Genomic DNA, 18,827 nt, shown 5'->3' with positions numbered 1-18,827 from the left:
AAATATATCACTTAACTGATGAAGCTGAAAGTGAATAGAACAGCACATGAATCACCACCAATAAGGCAGCAGGACAACAGAAATAGCATTACAAGACTACTTAGCTTTTTTCTTTGCACACTTCTTCATTTAATGACTGTTTTTGACAATGTGACTTGAGACCAATTCTGCTCAAGTGAACTCTTCATCGTAAGGCAGTTTTATCATCAAAATCTGTGCTATTTGAGAGATTTTATTTTTGTCCATATGATCAAGAATGCAGAAGCATGAACTGTTAAGAGTTTTCAGATGCTATTGCTATTCACATAAATATTGCACAGAAAATTCATGACATAAATTCCTCCTTTAAGCATAACCGTGTTGATTTTAGAGAGCATGAGCTAGCTGTCAGTTTCCCTTGGTCAGACTTAGTAGCGCCTGCTGTGACACAGGTCTGTAGTTACAGAACCAGAAAACAGTAATTTAAAACTAGTTTTAAAAAAGTCACTATTTTGAACAGGAAAGGATTCCAAAAGCAAGCAATTAATGCATTAACAGCAAAGAGATGTTAAAATAAATGGAAGATACCAGGTAAAAAAAGCAAAACAAAACACAACACCAAAACCTACAAACATAACCCTGACAGAACTGTTGCTGGTACTTGCAACTACCAAAGATTATGAAACAGTATTTATCTAGTGTTAAAAAGCATACCTCAGAATGCAATTTATAGTGTGAAAGTTTACCTCAGCGTCTTTAGTCCTTGGAAGATTAACAGCCCTCCTTAGCTTCTTTACCGATTCCGTTATTGCAGGAGTCTCTACACAATCGAATGTAGAACAGATTTTTCTGACAGTCTTAATTACGTGATCTACTGCTTTATGCTGGTTCTAATAAGGAATGTATGAGAGAACAGATTACTCTGATCACAATTGTGAAACTCAGTATTGCTTTAATTTTCTTTTTTTTTTTAATGAATTGCCAAGAAAATTTCATTATGAGATGCATATCTCAATTACATTAAACTGTGGTGTAACAATTTGATTAAACAAAAACCTCAGTATTAAGAACTTCCTTATAGCTCAGTTATCAATGCCAAAAACATAGCAGTACACATTCTAGAATGGGGTCCCAGAAAACATTAGCAGGTTTCCAACCACTTTTCTATTAAGCTGTTGGCAGACAAGTATTTTCTAATGAGATATTAAGCTCAAATTCCCTCATGGCATAAAAAGAAATTGTAGTTTAAAAAAAAGGACATTCAATTAGTCTGAGGAAGGAATGCTAAAGAAGCTGTGTTTCAATTTCAGCCCTCTTAAAACAAACATATAGGCTCAAATTACACTTACACTATAGTGTCACTTCCATAATGGAATTTTATCTTTTTTTTTTTTTTTTTACTTCACCTTAATATACTTCTGAAAAAAGTTTGTTACAACTTTTGCCTTACATGTCATTTAATTTAAATGGTTCTTCCACCTGAAGCAATTGCAAACTGTCATTTTGGAGAAGGAAAGGAAGGGGGGGTTGCACACTTAACAGGAATCTTTTTTGAAAGGAGTAAATCAACTTCTTATCAGAGAATGAAGATGCTGGTACACTGCTTAAGACAAACTCAAGATGCTCTTAATATTCCCTTCCTTCTTCTCTTCAAATAGAAGAAAGGCCACTTAGTTTAAATCTAAATTATCCTAGGCTTCTTGGCTCTTGATCCATTTTCAAAGAACACATGCAGAAAATGAAAATACTTGCTTCAAAATAACTGTTTAAAGGCTTAATGTATAGGTTTCTTTCACAATCATTTATGAGCACTAACAACTAAATAAGAGGGATTAGTGTAATAGCCTCTCAGTAAGATGTACACTGATTCCCAGCCCCCTTCCTCCCCACCCCCCCAGACATATTCTCATGACCTTCCTAAAAATGGATAGCAAAGAAGCCATTTGAATCGAAAAGTTGTTGGATTGAGAGTTACTTGGCAACAATTAACTTTGTTCTGGTAAGAAAATAACCATAGAAGTCAGAAGACATTGTAAATATTTAAGCCATACTTTCAAAGCTAGCACTTTGAAGATAACAGCTGTTTTGACACATGAAAAGCAAAATTTCCACTGCTATTTTCCTCACAGGCTCTCAAATTAATCTCAATAAAAAGACAACAGATAACTTTAAAAGTGTCCAACAATGTGAAATCAAAGGCTATGTACAAAGTTATTTATGGATTTCTATACCCTGTTTCACTTTGATTAGCAAGCTTCAGCTTCTAAATACATACAGGAATTCACTTCAGGAAGTAAAGCATTTCACATACAACAGCTGCTGACATTTGGACCTAATAATCATCACCTACAGGGTACATCTCCCATCCTCAAAAAGACTGTAGAAAGAGTAGAACATAAGTCTGAATTGAGATGTTTTGCACTCCTCACCTCAGCCTGTGAAATCACAGTTAAACAAGCAAGCTGAAGCAGCCACAAGAGCAAAGCAATAAAACCACCATCATATTAAGGAGCAGCAACATCTCACTTCTACAAAAAGACTGGGTTCAAAACTACCCTTGAGAACATGGTGAATCGCCATCAAGGGAATTAAACAACATTAAGGGAATACGTAAGTAGCGGACATCAGCTTGTTCAGACCTGCATTCCTGGAGAGGCAAATGAACATAGTGGAAATGAAAAGTATTGTAATTAAGTCATTCATTTCAAGACTGTTCTTATAGAAACTGTATTATCTAATGTTTAAGAATTTAAGTTTCCAAGTTACATTACTATAAGGAGTTAAACAAAGCTTCTCCTTTTAGAAATGAGTAAAGCAGGTTATCTTCAGCTAGCTTTTGCATTTGGGAAACCACTCCAAACTACTTCATATACAAGCTGTTTTAAGCTACCTATCATGCACTGAAATAGACAATGGTTTTGACAGTGTATTTTTAATTAATCCAATACTGCAGAATAAGACATTATTACACTTTTCATAGAACTTGTGTGCTCCAAACATGCTTCAGTTATAACTGCCACTGTACACAATTATTACTGCTCACTTTTGTGTAGATTCCTATCTGTTACCAATATATCATTCATGGCTGACAACAACCGACATAGTCAGGATTCAGACCTTTTCCTATTCCCCTAAATTAATCTCCTCCAGCATTTTTGAGGAAAAGTTTATTTTGCACCCCAGGACTTGGACGATACATTTTCATTTGTGATGATTAGGTAGTAATTAGTTTGCAAGAAAAGCTAGGAAGAAAAGCTAGCAAGAAAAGAAGAAAAGCAACCTAAAAATCCATGATTCCAAATTTCCCTTTAACAGCTTGTTCAGATCTCAGTTTCCCCAAGAATACCTGCAAGTCTATCCCAACTATCTCATTAGTAGACCTTCTCATGATAACTTTTGGTTCAGCAATAATTTACAATGAACTTACCTCATTTTTAAGAGCTATGTTAACTTGCTTGTGATACACATCAAGAAGCTCTTCAATAGAGGACCTGCAAGAAATAGTAGTTATGAACACAAGTGTAGGAGCATAATAGAACCTTGGTCAGAAATTCAGCACTAGGCTTGATTACTAAAATAACCACATAATATTACCTTATAATAGGTTCTCTGAAAGGCTTTTCTACTTTGTAGAGGTGTTTGGTTAGATGTATGGGTGTTCTGTCATCATCTTCCTGCAATAAAATATTAGATATTAAGTACAGTTCTCACCTTTCTATAATTTGTAATACTGTTTTAGAATTTTCATTACTAATACCTGTGGAACAGAAAGGTAAAGATATAAGGCAATCTCTTCAAAGGGGAAAAGAAATAACTAATTAATAGCCTATGAAACAGGTACACATAGGGATAGGCAGAAGAGGGAAGAAACAGCAATCAAGTGCCTAACTATACAGATATCAAATATTCCTCCCTTCCTCTTTGATGGTCTGATACATATCTAATTAAAATCAAAACCTGTTCCCAAATTTTATTTAACTCCGAAATTTGTTGCTTCTCTTTCAGGCTTCAAGTTTAGTCCAAATGCTTGCATACTTTTCCCAGCTATAGTACTCAGTCTAATAAGAGACATTATCCATACTTATAATATTTGCCTTGCAAAAGTTGAGTATTTATTTCACTTCCTCGTAGTATAAAAGGATACAATTGCCAACACCAAGCAGACATACTAATTTGTTTGTAACACAAAAAGGTTACATCTGGGATCCATCAACTCTGATGCAAACTCCCAAACTCTTGAAGACTTACACTGATGCTGCAGTTTAGGAGGTACTTACTGTTCGTGCCAGATCTCTGCATATTACACTACGGGTCAAGAGCTGCAGTTTGATTTCTGTATCCCACTTCCGACAGTTCTGAATATATTCATGACTTCCTACGCAGTGCTTACTGTTAAACAAAAGCAAGCTATAGTTACACTAAAAATATGCAGCGTTTTTCAAAAAACTCACAGGGAATATTTAAGGCAACCTGCTGGCTCAAAATAAGGAAATGGTGAATCAACCTCCACACCACACTTCTTGATCTGATTTTTACTTCTGTAGTCTTAGTATACTATTACAGATACCCATACTTTTGCTAAAGCTCTTAACTACTGAGACTAACATTGAAACCAAATATTGTAACCTAGAAAACTAATGGGGATTTGTAAACCACTAGTTCTGGAAAAAAAAAACCAAACAAAACCAAAAGCAACCAAAAAAAACTCCCCACAGATTATTTCAGAGTATTAGAAAACATTGGTAGATTTTTTTTCCTGGTTGCTGGTATTTGAAGAGCAGCTGAGAACTACAACATCTATCTACAGACATACTCTAGAAATCTGCATCTGAAAAAAAACCCAAAAAACCCTGTGTTCCACACAACAGATGGCAGATTAGAACAGATTTCTAGGAAGGTGTTGGGAACCTACTTCGCTGTATCCCAGAGCAACTCTAAAGACTTCTGATCTTTGTGCAAAGTGTGACTCTTCTACATTTAAGACTCCTGCTTTCACACATTTAATCGTTAAAGATATACTTTCCAGTAACTGTGCCATGAAAAAGCACGAAGTTAAATATAAATGAAAAAAGAGTTTGCTTACTTCTGTAAAACTTCTTCTTGGCCACAAACTTTCAGGATATAGCTGCCAATGTCCACTTCATTCAAGTCATCATGCACCCAGCAAAGTGCCTGCATTATTATAAGCTCAACAGGGGAACTCACTGTTTAAAGAAATTACATCTAAAAGTTAAATATAAATCTAGAGCAAGTATTATTAACCATTGTTTACCCACAAATTGTAGTTATTTAATGAAATTTATTTTTATACTTTAGGGAAGACTCTTATGCTTCTATAATCTCCTAGATCTCATAGTTTGAGATCTTCACTTCTTTCTCACAAATAAAGGCACCTTATAAAACCTGCCTGTAGCTTCAGAAAACAATAAATCCTTTTTAAATTAGGATACAGTGTAGTTACTTGACCATCAGTATAAAAACCAGTCTGCAGTCTGTTTTCAGGAGTTTATATATGAGGATCGCTTTTTTTTTTCATTACAGATTTGCCTTATTTAGTAAGGAATTCAAATAGGTAAGTGATCCCAGAGCTGTTTAGACTTTATAAATCATTATCTGAAGAGTTGGAGATGGAACTTCTCTATTTGTTCTGCTTTTGAGGAAGTATCAGCTGTAGCAGAGGCAAATCCTACTGAAAGTTCTTTTTGCTTTTTCCTTTTCATTTATCTAGGGCAGTTTCCACATTGTACAGATCAGATCTTAGTAAGCATCACCAAGCCTTTGCAAAAGCAACTCTTAACTACTAGTACTTTCACATCAGGCTCCAAATGCTTTTTTGAAAAATCTTTCTCTGCCATCCAGCAACTACAGAACAAACGCAAGAATCCTAGTCAAACCCAAAATTCATTTGCCCACAGCTATCAGCTGTCACTGACGAAAAATCCATAGATATGTTTTAATACCACAAACGTTTGAAGTACAAAATGCTCTCTACCTCTCCCTACCTAGTTTCTGATGATCTTCTTTAAAACATTTGCAACCAACGTCACTAAGTGCCTCAAAATTCTGTAAAAAACACTGTATAAATGCATTGTTTTTAATCAGTACCTTCAGAGTGGTTTTTTTTTCCCCTCCAGGGGCCTTCCTAGTTTTCTGGAATTTTATTTTTTGTAAAGAAAGAAATGTTACTACTATGGTGGACATAGAGAGGTAATGCCACAATAATCTTTTCCACAAGATACCGCAAGTGCTTCATCTCCGATGACTTAATTATTACAAGCATAGAGGTATTTGATAGCATCTGAAGAATGAGTATGTGGAATTCAAGAACAAGGAATAATAAGTAGTATGAATTCAGAAACACAATTTAACTCATTATTAAGACTATTTAACTTATTATTGATCTAGAGTGAAACTGCTATACTACCTTCAGCAGAGAACATGGTGGTTGATAGAGAAAAAAGATGCAGTAACAGTTTATGGGCTATAGTCACAGGCTGCATTGACAAAGGTCTGCCAGTCCTGCAAAGCCTAGTGGAGTAATGCAAAGATGTTACCACCTTTTTCCTGCCCTCCATCTATTTGAAAGACATTCATTTCTTGCTGACACGCAATGATTGCTCAGGTACACTTGTACTTCCACGTAAAGTCTAATAAACAAATGCAAAATGAATAGGTATACCCAAATAAGCTCTGAAGTTCACCTGTTTCCCTCCTGGGTCCTTTCTACACATTGAGTTGTCAGAATACTGAAAGACTGCAGCTCCTTCTAAGCAGGACTGAAAGCCACACTGAAGTAGTTCTAGCATTAGGATGCTAAGGTATGCAACAACTTGACCAAGAACAGAAGGAATTAAAGGAAGAGAGTAACTTTAAATATGCCTATTACTAGCCACATATGAGCTACAGATACCTATCTTTCACTAGCTACAGAAGACAAGCAGTTTAACTGTGATTAATTTCAGCATCAGAAAAAGGAAGAGAGCAGAAAGCACAAAGAGTAAGACGTGGGGCTAGAATACAAAACACATTCCAAGGTATTCACAAAACTTCTAGAAATAAAGGGCCGATGCCATAACATTTTAGCTACGCTACCAAAGCCTTTTGTAGGAAAGGATTAAGCCTGTAATATTAGGAAAGTGTAATCTTAAGAATCAAGAGCAGAAACCCTTCCTAGGCTACACTTACAGTCCACCTCATTTCTTAACAAAAGAGTATTAAATCACAGCAGAATAACTCAAGGGCCCAGCAAATTAATATAGAATGAAAACACTTATGCATTGAGAGCTTGTTTTCCATTACAGCAGCTTAAGTGAGTAATAGAGCAACTTCGTCTCTTCTGAGAACAACCAACTGCAAAGCATCTAGTGCTACAGATAGAGAACCAAATAATAAACAAAACACCACAGCACAGACCCATTACAGGTGACACCATCTGGGAATGGAAATGCTCACAAAGGGCTAAGAGACTACAGCAGTATAGAGGCTAAAATGTTAAGTTGCTCTTGAGGTAATTTATTATCAGCTACTATATCACCAAGAACTGCCAGCAGTTGATAGCATCCAGAGTCACAGCCTTTTAATACAAACAGGCTGTGCAGTCAAGACTGCACAGATAATATGAATTTATGTACAGTAACAAGGCAAACCTAGAAGTTCCACTCCAACTAATACTCCTGGTACCCACAAAACTGGACCAGCTAGTTGTGGCACATCACAACAGTATTATTTTAGTGTCTGTGTGCATATGCATATGCTGAAGTCAAGTAATAGATAATTTCAGTGTTCATTCTTATTTCCCAACAGCAATTTGTCTGAATTTTCAGATAGCCTGCAAGAATTTATTAGACACATGTTAGAGCGTTGCAATAAAAAATTAAATTAAAAGTTAAAAATCTCAGTCCTGGTGTTGTTGTCCCCTCAATTACCATAAAGTAGGTCAAACTCTTGAAAAACTGTTTTAACATTCCCAGCTGTGGATAGAATAGTGGTTCTGGTTTGCTTGGCTTTCCTTTTTAAAAAAAGTTACACTTTGTCAGCTTCTAAATATTTTATGATGGAGGCACTGACCTAGAATTAGGTTCTTTCTTCATTTTATTTCTTCCGCATTCCCCACAAGCAACCCATGCACCTGAGACCCTGGGATTACAAAAACTGAAAGCCACTAGCCTAGACCGAGTGTACAGTCTTAAACCACCATTCTAAGTCTTACAAGCAAACTCCAATTTAAAAAGCAGAAACATACCATCACATGTAAAAGTTACTGGTTGCTGGAACTCTTCGATTTCTATAGAAACCTTGATACTGGCACTCTCCCCGCTTATATTTCTTTGCAGCATGATTGGACTCAGCACAAAGCCTGGATTTGTTTGCTGATTAGCATAAGGAAACTTGGTCCTCAATCTGAAAGTAGAGAAGGTTTATGAAACATTGCAATGGATAAGTCTAAGACTACAGCAAAATAACATGGTAATAACCACAAGCCAGAACAGTAAAGACTACCTAAATTGCACTCTTTACCTAAATTGTAAGTACAAAACACCATTTAATTTTTCTACTCTCAACAGATCACTGCCCACAGTAATTATAGAAGTAGTAGTTAGACAGGAAAAAACCTAGCTTATAATTAGGCAGGTTTTCCATACAGATTAAAATATTTAATAGGTCAATGCTTACAGGACATATCCAGCTTCTGCAGAAACTAAGCTCCAAGACAGTTTTTAAAAAGCTAATCCATAGCATTTGCTAAAAATTAGTTTTAAAAAAAGAGTAATTTCTTTTACATACAAAAGGCCACAAAACTCTTTACAAGTTTCAATTTTCAGCAGTCTAATCTGAACTTAGATACTATGCAGAAGGTAGTTATTCCAAGTTGTGGAAGTTAAGAGGCCTAAATTAAAGGAAAGGCTTTTATTTAGGACACAAACAGTATAAAAAATTCAACTAGTAATGAATAGACAGTACTCTGATAGCTGCTTTTTATCTTCTGCTATTTAACATGGATAAAATAATTTAACCTTAACCTTCTGCCAACATTAAAGCAGTATTATAGGAGATCAAGAACAGAACTCATCTATAACAGTCATCTATTTCATCACCTTGATTCCTGATGATAGCATGAATGGGAAAAAAAAAGAAAGGAATCCCTGTAGCAAAAGTTGCCCAGTCAAAAATCCATCAGCATTTTAAGGACTGGGTCTTGAAAGGGCAACAATTAGATTTAACCAGAAACTGTTAAAACAAGTCTTTTTTATGTGAGCTTTGTCTTAATGTTGTTCATCAGTAAGTTTCACAGGTATATGACTTCCCATTGGTTTTATCGAGTTGGCTTTTCATTTCAGAAACATTCCTGTTTTAAAAAGTGGCTGTTATCCTTCAGATTCAAAGATCTCTATTTCCCCCATTATGTCTTGGATTTTGATCTTGAGAGGAAAAAAGGCAAGACTCCAAGTACGTCTTCTCTAGGAATGAAGCAAAAAAACCCCAAACTCATTAAATTGTGGCAGTAAGCAAAAAAACAGGAGTATTGTAGGCTATCAAGTCCCATCTTCTTTGGTATGACCTTTGAGAAACCTAACCACCTGATCAAAGCAGGAACAAGTTTGAAGGTTTTATTTGTTACAGAATTCCAGTTGTGGAAGCAATAAAAATGAGAGCATTTAATGAGAGCATTGAGTGACAGGATTTAGTGAGGTGCATCACCTAAGAAAAAGAGACTTCAAATTCTTTCAAAAGAAAGAACCCTGATTGAACACCTAAACAACTCCATTGCATTTTTGAACAAACAACACAATACCAGGAAAAACTGGGATAAGGAAAAAGGACACATACTGAAATTCACCCCATCAAGCAAAAAACATAGGACTAGCCCTGTCAACCTAACTGAAAATGAGTTATTTAGCTTTTTTTTTTTTCCCCAAAAGCTAATTTGTGTTCAGTAATATCTTACTTCGTAACTGCTTGAGAAAAAGCTGACAGTTCTTGATTCTGCCCTTCAATTTCTTGGAGAAGCACGTTCTCTGTCAGCATGCCAGTGGTCCCATTGTCTTTCTGCAACTCAAAGATAATACAGTATTTAAACAGCTGCAAACATACTCCTAAAGCCAGCAAAGCCATGTGTAGATGACAGATTTTCAGGAGTCTGAGGTTTATCATTAGCTTTATGTCTACTTCTATAAGGAGAAAAATGTGTATCATTACTAAGTTGAAAAGTAAAGATTCACTGGACCAGTGACTCCTTTACAGAAAATTTATTTGACAGCATCATTATCAGTTAAGATTAAGTTGAGAGCTCAGGAACTGTTATGCTTGCAGTGACCTGTTGCATTAGAATTTGTCTAGATTTTGCTGAACCAGAGGAGGAAGACAGACAAATGTTTTTTCCGCCACTTCTGCGATTCAGCCTTCAGTATAGTCCCAGAATCAACCATTACACATCAGTTCTGCCCATGTTTACCTTTTCTTACAAAGCAGGAAAAGATAAATTGTACACTGGAAGGAAGTAGCATTCAGAACACTAAACTCAGAACTAAGCTCGTGGTATCAAATAACTGCTGTTTTAATCCCTTATGCCATATGCACCCACCACCACCTCTAAAGTACCCAATCTAAAAAAGAATTGCTAAGATAACTGCAGTTTCAAACAACAAAATCTAATAAACTTAAAAAAACCCAAACAAAAAACTGCAGCAGTTATTAATCTGTATCTGTTTCAGATCCAATTCACAATACAGCCATACAAATGCTAGTGTAAGCAAAAAAGCAGAGAGCTGCTGGAACAGCCAGTGGGCTTGAGGTAGAACTCAATCGTCTGTAGTCTAGCAGCCACCACTAGCCTGAAGCACTAGTGAAACTCCAACCAGATACTCCCTAGAATAAATTGACCTTGAAGAGTTTGCTCATGTCAAACGCAGGGTCATTGCACACAGAGATGAAGCCTTCTGACCAGTTACATTTTACATCCAGAGCTTTTATAATGCTTATAGAAACCTTTAATCCACCCAGGAGTCCAGAAAAAAAAGCAGACTGCACTACACTTTTTCTGAAAATCATCACAATTTATTCATCTTTGAAATAGTGATTAATCACTTAACTAGTACGTGGGTTATCTATTATTAGCTGACAAAGTTAGCTGAGCATCTGATTTCATTAGATCATACCAGACAATATAGTCAGATTAGACTGTCTCAGAAAAGGGGTCAAATCTGTAACACGTAGAGATAGGGAATGTCAGGTCTTTTCCTTTTAGCATTTTTTTTCCTCAAATTAACTTGTTTAAACAGTATAGCATAAACTTAGAAGGGTAATATGTGCAACCCATAATTGCCACTTTAATTGCATTTAAACCTAGTTATTTCAGCTAAAATATTGGTTTGATGAACACTGATCAGTTCAAAAGGATAAATTCTATATAACTGGGGATTAGCCATACCATGGGAAGCTATTAGAGTAGGAAGCTGTAAAGCCACAAAGCCTGGAATGAAATTCAGGAGCATGTATAATACCTTAAACTTAAAAAGGTTCTTCTATTCCAACATCTCAGACAAGTTCAATCACATAAAAATACTTCTGCGCAACTGCACAAGACCTGCTGGCAAACCTGTGCAATTGTATCTAGTACATGTATTCTTTAAGCAATTACACAATAACAAAAAAAAATATCATACAATCGTACAAGGAAACAGGAAGTTAACAGACCAAGCGAAAGGTAAACACCTGATAAAGATTCAGCTAACTGCTGAGCAGCACACAACACGAAACTCAATCATTTCAAATCAAGAAGCTGGCTATACAAATGTTAAATTTTCTTTATGTAGGATCTCTTTCTAAAGAAGTAATACTACAAGTGAGTACTCAAAGCACTTTGCAACACCAACCAGAGTATAAAAGCACTACACAAGGGGATTACTTAAAATGAAGTCACACCAGTGATAAAACGTTGCCACTTTATGCCACTATGTGACACTTTTGAATTATTTACAGCAAAATTTGCAGGCTATTCTGCCCTTAAATCCAAAGAAGTTTAGGGAACTACAAGGCATTTGTACACATACAAGCTCAGCCAGGGTAAACAATAAATTTTAATGTAATGAGCAAAGAAAAAAAAAGTTTATTTGGTTACCCATAGTTGACCTCAGGGTCACATTTGGCTAAGGAGAGAAACCTAATGTTATTACAAATACATATTGCTGCAAATTACCTCCTGGTGGAAAATTAAGAACATTAAATACCTTCTTGCTTTTTTAGTTGAATTTCAGTACTAATTTTTAATCACTTTTTGGAAGATAATTTCAGGAGGACAAACTTTGATAAACTAATAAATCTATCTAAAATCCACTGGATTCAGATGATTAGGGTTTTGAACAACAAGTAGGATTTGAATTTCTTTAACTTCCAGATAAGCAAATCTAAGAGGTGCAAAAGCTATCAGTCAAACAGGAAATAACTTGTAAGAAAGGACTTCAGGCCAAACTAGATAAATAGTTCAAATCAGCACAGCCTGCAAAAATAGAATTGGTCTGCAAACACAATTACTCTTAACAATAAAAAACCAAACCTAAACCCCAGTAAATTACCAAAAGTCAAGTTAAATTAAATCCCAGAAGTATACAAAGGAACAAGACTCTTCAGCTCTGCAGAGAAGAAAGGTAGAGAAGACAACACCTAAAATAGGACAAAATGATGATTTTGCCTCTGTTTTCAGAAACAAGAGTGACAAACACTGAAGTATTTAAAGAGGAATACTGAATAAATAGATACTTCATCAAATATGAAGCAAAACTCAAAGCAATCTATTGATTCAAGGGATTAAATATAATGATAGAATCAAAATATATGACTAGAAACTTTTATTAATACCTTTGTTTAAAGGGGCAGTGAGACTATGAGTTATTCAAGGGAAAAAAGTGATCCAGGCTAGTTAGGGTGCAACACTTCAGAATATACTTTGAAGGAAATAAATACCTGGAGGTAAATGAGATAAAATACAAGAGAACTGCCAAAAATAGAGGCTACATAACTCACGCTTCCTACTATACCAGATGGAAAATTATTTGAACTGGAAAATAAAGTAGCACCACACGATGGGCAAAAGATAAACCAAAAGCCACAGGTTATGCTGAAAGGACATCTATTTAAGAGACTCCTCTTTAAATCTAATTATTATCATCTTTAATAACTCAGCACAAGCAGCAGAAACAACCCTGCTGAAAACTTAGTCTTGTATCATCAGCTAACTTTATAATACAGACTAGAATTGGAGTATTATGTCAAAACTAGTTAACCACAAACTGGAAGAACACAAGTGGAAAGTAAATGTCAAATCTTCAGGTGGGCATTCTCTCCAGAAGTCTGCTATAAACTAAGAACTGGTTTGAAAAAGATGGTGGCTTAAGAAAATCAGCTATATTAATTGACTAGAGGATTGATATATGCTGTTGTGATGCCATCATGAATAAAGCAAATGCAATAAATGTATCAAGCAGGATGCACCTATCTGTAATGAGGGTTTATTCAAGCCACTGTACACGTGCTCTCACACAGAGAACTAAAATTCTCATAAGTCATCTTCAAAAAAGTGACAGGAAAGAGAAGCTATCACACTGAGCTTGCAATGAAAGCTGACAAAAATCGCTGTCTCTTATAACGTGTTGAGGTAAATATCAAAACGGTTCTTTATCTTAAATACCTGCTGTTCCATTCTGTTAAGAAAAAGATTTCCTAAGACTGATGAGGACAGTGAGGATCTGGAACAGCCTTTAAATCAAAAGTAGCAGGAGGAAAAGACCACATGTGAAGGCAGAGCTTGAGCATTTTATGAATCAGTTAACATGTGATGTGCAAATAGCATGGGATAGGACCCGTTGAACAGGAACAACCCTTTTAAATTCTACATTCTTGAAAAAAAACCCTGGAATTTATAAAACCAGATTTCACTCAGCAACAGTCAAATATTACTTTTGACAGACAACACCTCAGAAGCACTGATCCAACATGGTCAGCTATTCCAGTCAACAGTTACATGACAATCAATCAGAAATCACTGGAAAACTGACAAATACATCACTAGATAACATGACAAACTGAAGAGGCAAACTGCTGTAGAGCTCAAATTTACACACCTCTACAAATACTAGGTAATAATTGAGCTCACATACCACAGCTCAACAGTGAGTGGGAAAAAAAAACAAACCCACAAACACCAAAGTTAGACCTAAGATCTTCACACATGTAATGTTAAAAAAGTGATCACTTAAACACAGAGGTAAAGGTGGTTTGGGTGTTTAGGGTTTGGGGTTTTTTTGTCCTTCTCCACTGGCCTTCTATGAAACTTTTGCCAGAATACTGACAGCTAGCCCAGAAAAAAAAACAGGAAATCCTTCCAATGAGGGGCCAAAAATTTCACTTCAATGGAAATTTAGACAGCCCTTTAAGCCAAAGTCCTGTAAATATTCCTTTTCCTGACGAAAAAAAAAAACCTCCCCCAGTTTGGGGAGGTGGGAAGAATTAAGGAGCAATGTGGAAAATATCCTTGACTGATAACAGTTGGGTTTTATGGCATGTACCTAGCCTGTCAAAAACACCTAGAAAGACAATACCTAAGATTCAAAGCAGCTGTAATCCAAAGCCTCCAAGGCAAACAAGTCTTCTACTCCTCCCTCTCTAACCAGTTTCTATAAATAGGATTTTTCCTGCCATTATCACCCTTGCCAGAGTGTTGACTTTTCCACTGAAGACTTCTTCAGTCTTTTGTACTCTCTCTACCAAAAAATAAAAATACATAAGTATTCATATTCATTTTCTAGTGAGGTGACTAATTTTTTAAAATGTAATGTCTTGTTTTATGATGGAATTCTCACAGAAAGAATTTTAAAAGATAGGAAAAGTTAAATAACCTACAGTCATTTACTGGATTTGGAAAAGGGTAGGATGCACTTATGGGGCCATAATTAACCAGATGAGATTGCTACAGTATTGATCATCTGCTGTAGTTTAGTTTTGATATAAACTGCATGTGCTCAATGTCCAAAGAGATGAGTGTCATAACTAAAGCCTCTGATGACATGTTTGTCATGAAAGTGATCCTGATCCTAGAGCAGAAATCACTCTTTTGCCCTGCCTGATAAAAGTAACATCACACAAACACAGTTTTCCTTCTTCCAGAACAGAAGTACAGGGTTTCTGACCCAACAGGCATCCCACCTTCCAGGACAGTATAACCAAAAAGTTCGGTTATGATCTCTAGCATTCCTGCACAGAAGGAAAGCTTTCTACCTATGAAAGAGAATTATAGCGGTCCTGTGAAATACCACAAGTGATACTGGGAGAGCAGAAAAGAGTTTTGACTATGCCACCTTTCTATTCTACCTTTTTTTTTTAAAAAAAAAAAAGCTGACATGTTCAAACATAAGGCAAAAAAATTTTTTTTTCAAAATCTGAGATAAAGGCTGCTCATGATAAAGCTTTCAGTGTCTAACTCATCATCTTTTTATTTTGCAGTATCATGTGGATCGCTTATTAATTTATATATTTATCAATATGATTTAAATACTTAGTTGTTCTGAAGATTATTTCCATTTTTTTTGGTAGTGTGTTGAAAAACAGCAGTTTCCTCAGTAAATGTGGAAAGATTAGACAAGGCCAGAGTTATTCTGGGATTTAGTTCAGTAGTAATGCTCAATTTTGTGAATATCACTAATACATACACACACCAGTAACATCACACCACTTGGACACTGCTCAAGCCAAGTGATATTTAGCAAGCAAATCCAGACCATAAAGTGTCTTTAAATACTGTGATTAATCTTTGCTATCATACTGCAATTTAAAAATACTGATTTACATACCTGTGACATTTGGCCCTGTAACTTTGCAAGTTGAGTTGTTCGCATGTTTAAGGACTGGCTCCTTGTAACTGTTGCTCCAGAAGATTTCCCATTAACTTTTCTTTCCAGATGACAAGTTACTAACAGCTTTTCTTCTAACAGCACAGCATCCCATGGATCTTCAGCAGTCATACTTGACACCCTCTCTCCATCGTCTGCCTTAGTTAAAGCCTCCACATTATCCACTTTTGGTTTACTTAGGGGATCCAAATCTAACCAATCAAATTTACTAACATCCCTGCAGCTTTCTGAGGCTGGTAGGTTAGAAACCGCAGACTTTATAGCACTCATTTCTAAGTCCGTGCTTGACTTCCCATTTTTCAGAAATTCTGAGGTGCTTGCAATTTTGTCAAATACTTTTGCCATTTCCGGTGTAATTACAGGAGGATATATAGGTAGACTTCCTGCTGGATGGAAAGGTGCAGTAGCTGCCAATGGGTATGAAATGTATTGCGACTGTCTTGGAAGACCAAGATAAATAGGTTCTCTAGAGTGATAGGAGGACATACTTGGATGGAATCCATTCTGAAATACACCAGTCTGTTTTGTGTAGGAAGCTGAGGGGTAAACAGGAGGTAAAGTGCATGTCACAGGTGCTGGTATCCCAGGCATCCACTGTCTTCTCTGACCCATAGGCCCAAGATAAAATTGCGAAGACACAGATGGGCTCAAAATAGGACTTGCTGGTAACGTAGGTACTTTACTAGATTCAAAACTGTCATCCAGCAGCAGCTTCTCTAGTTCAGCATGAGTAAGCTTCTCTATATCAATGGTACTTAGTTTATCTTCCATGCTCTTGGCATCAGACTCTGGAAACACCATGAGATCATGGTCCTGTTTGTTATGACTCTGTGCTTTTTGTCTGGTGCTACTAAAAGAATGAAAAGTTTGTTTATTACCAGCTACACCTCTTTCTTTCTGCATCTTAGCTAATGCCTCAGCTTCCATCTGCAACGCCTCCTCTTTGTCCACATCTTTTGACCTTGCAGCTGCCAAAGAAGGTGATGAGCGCTGTTTAAATCCATTGCTACTGGATATCTGGGCCATACCGCAAGAGCAGATGTCCATTTAAAGAAGCAACACTTCCCTTGTACTGGTCGTCTATCCTTGGCTTCAGAATAGATTTAGCAGATCTGAAAAGGAAATGAAATGTTAGAAATGCATAAAAGAAATCACACGTGGAGAACTACTAAGTCATACACCACCAACTGACAAGGTTGCACATGTTCTTCAGAAACCCAGCATATAAAATTTTAGAGACCAATTTTTTTGTGGGGTCAAACTTAAAAAAAAAGCCACACAATTATTCACAGCCTTTGAATTATGTGAGACCCATTTATTTTTCTTACTGGTACTTATGAACAGGTAGAGTAAGTACTTGGTTTCTCTTTGCACCACTAAACCTAAGACACAGGAAAGCTACATTCAGGTACCTAACTGTTTTCAGACTTGAGCCATTCCGCACACTTAGCCAGGTTCAGTCTTAGAAGTCGAAATCCTGCTAAAGACTATACAAATATCTATCATTGATAAAGCACATTATCAAGAGGACTTCCAGTTTACTTCAATGTATTACAAAAACAATAGACCTATCAAACTGCTGTACCATGATTATGATGGTTTTCCTTTGGAAAATATCATTGTACTTTACCCTCTTAACAAGAGAAATAATGCTTATGAAATGCTATTTCTTGGACAAGCAAAATAAGTGATTTAAGTACAGCTGCTCATTAAGTAATCCCTTTAACAGCCCCTTAAAGGAAGTGTCATTCACTGCTAGGTAAGGGAAGAAACTCCAAAAGGTCACTTTTGCTTAAGGCTACCACCAAGAAAATGACATCTTACATTTCTCCAATTCCAATCTTGTGCTCAGTACTATTATACAACTTCCTGTATTCACTACAATATCTATGCCTCTTTAATAAAACAATCTTGATTACCACAAGAACTATGTTATTCTTCAATATTGTTTCTAATTTATTCTACAGCTTTTACACACAGCCAGGTTAAAGTGGAGTCCAGGAGATAAGATGTCTTCCAGTAACAGCTAGTATGCATATCAAGTAGCAAGATAAAAATCATGAATAATGAGTTTCTGCTAGGAGGGTTACTTAAACAGCAATCCCCATTAAAACAGTTTCACTGAACTAGATGAGCCCTTCAGATGTAAATCATCATGGGTTTAAGTCATGCAACAAATTAAAGAGTTCTCTGCAGCAAATAATGTAGATAACTCAAAAGTCTGTCTTTATGTTCCCATACTATTCACACCCATTAGAAGGGGGTGGGGGTTTTTTTGTTCAGGTTTGGTTTTTTTCCTCCTTGACTCAGACCAGAGATATGTGCTTTAAAAAACCTGACTCTACTTCTGTGGACTCACCACAGGGACAACAAGATTCTTAACAGATTTCTAACAGATTCTTTAAATTCTTTAAGGCTCTTGCCAAGCTTTTGTTTCATCTACTTCATTTCAGTAGCTTATATTGTGAAGGACAGACATCTCTATAAGAGGTTCTATACATTTCAGCTGAGTCTGAAAACAAATTCAGGTGAAACCCTTCACAAAGCAAGATTAAACTAGAACTGATGTTACAGGTACCAAGACAAAATTTAAGTGAAAGCGGGAATCTTCAGAAAGACTGAAACAGTGACAGACTAACACAAAGTTATAAAACCCTGAAAACCACACAACTGAAGTCCTGGGGAATAAAGTTTTAAGGAGGAGCTTTGGAGATTACTAGTATGTATCCATTCCATGAGATAAGATGGATGAAGCCTACAGAAAAAAGCAGATACCAGATCCTTTTCCATAGAATACATTAAGCTGCAGAGTTTGACATTCATTAAACACACAACTTTTGCTTTAAGAAGTTCTGCCCTATCTACTGCCTATTTGCACAGCTGAGTGTTGACCCCAATCAGGGAATGGATTAAAAAAACCACCAAGCTTTTTTGCTGGGTTCCCTC

General features: G+C 36.2%; 1 protein-coding gene across 5 annotated transcripts in view; it reads right to left on the bottom strand.

The window, feature by feature from the left end:
* PIK3C2A (phosphatidylinositol-4-phosphate 3-kinase catalytic subunit type 2 alpha) overlaps positions 1 to 18,827 on the bottom strand; it is a 76,762-nt gene that overhangs the window by 27,093 nt on the left and 30,842 nt on the right. For 4 of the 5 annotated variants that reach the window (XM_075047987.1, XM_075047986.1, XM_075047985.1 and 1 more), the window contains 8 exons: positions 15,822 to 16,993; positions 9,926 to 10,032; positions 8,222 to 8,379; positions 5,063 to 5,183; positions 4,257 to 4,368; positions 3,574 to 3,653; positions 3,407 to 3,470; positions 726 to 869 (listed from right to left, as the gene is read on the bottom strand). In XM_075047987.1, coding sequence (XP_074904088.1) covers positions 726 to 869; positions 3,407 to 3,470; positions 3,574 to 3,653; positions 4,257 to 4,368; positions 5,063 to 5,183; positions 8,222 to 8,379; positions 9,926 to 10,032; positions 15,822 to 16,928 — 1,893 coding nt within the window. In that variant the 5' untranslated portion in view covers positions 16,929 to 16,993. The remainder of the gene's footprint in view (positions 1 to 725; positions 870 to 3,406; positions 3,471 to 3,573; positions 3,654 to 4,256; positions 4,369 to 5,062; positions 5,184 to 8,221; positions 8,380 to 9,925; positions 10,033 to 15,821; positions 16,994 to 18,827) is intronic. The other variant, XM_075047988.1, reaches the window with a different exon arrangement.

The sequence above is a fragment of the Buteo buteo genome, chromosome 16 (genome assembly GCF_964188355.1).
Source record: "Buteo buteo chromosome 16, bButBut1.hap1.1, whole genome shotgun sequence".
In the NCBI taxonomy this organism is placed as follows: domain Eukaryota; kingdom Metazoa; phylum Chordata; class Aves; order Accipitriformes; family Accipitridae; genus Buteo; species Buteo buteo.
Note: the sequence above shows the minus strand (reverse complement) of the source record. Positions and strands in the feature narration are given on the sequence as shown.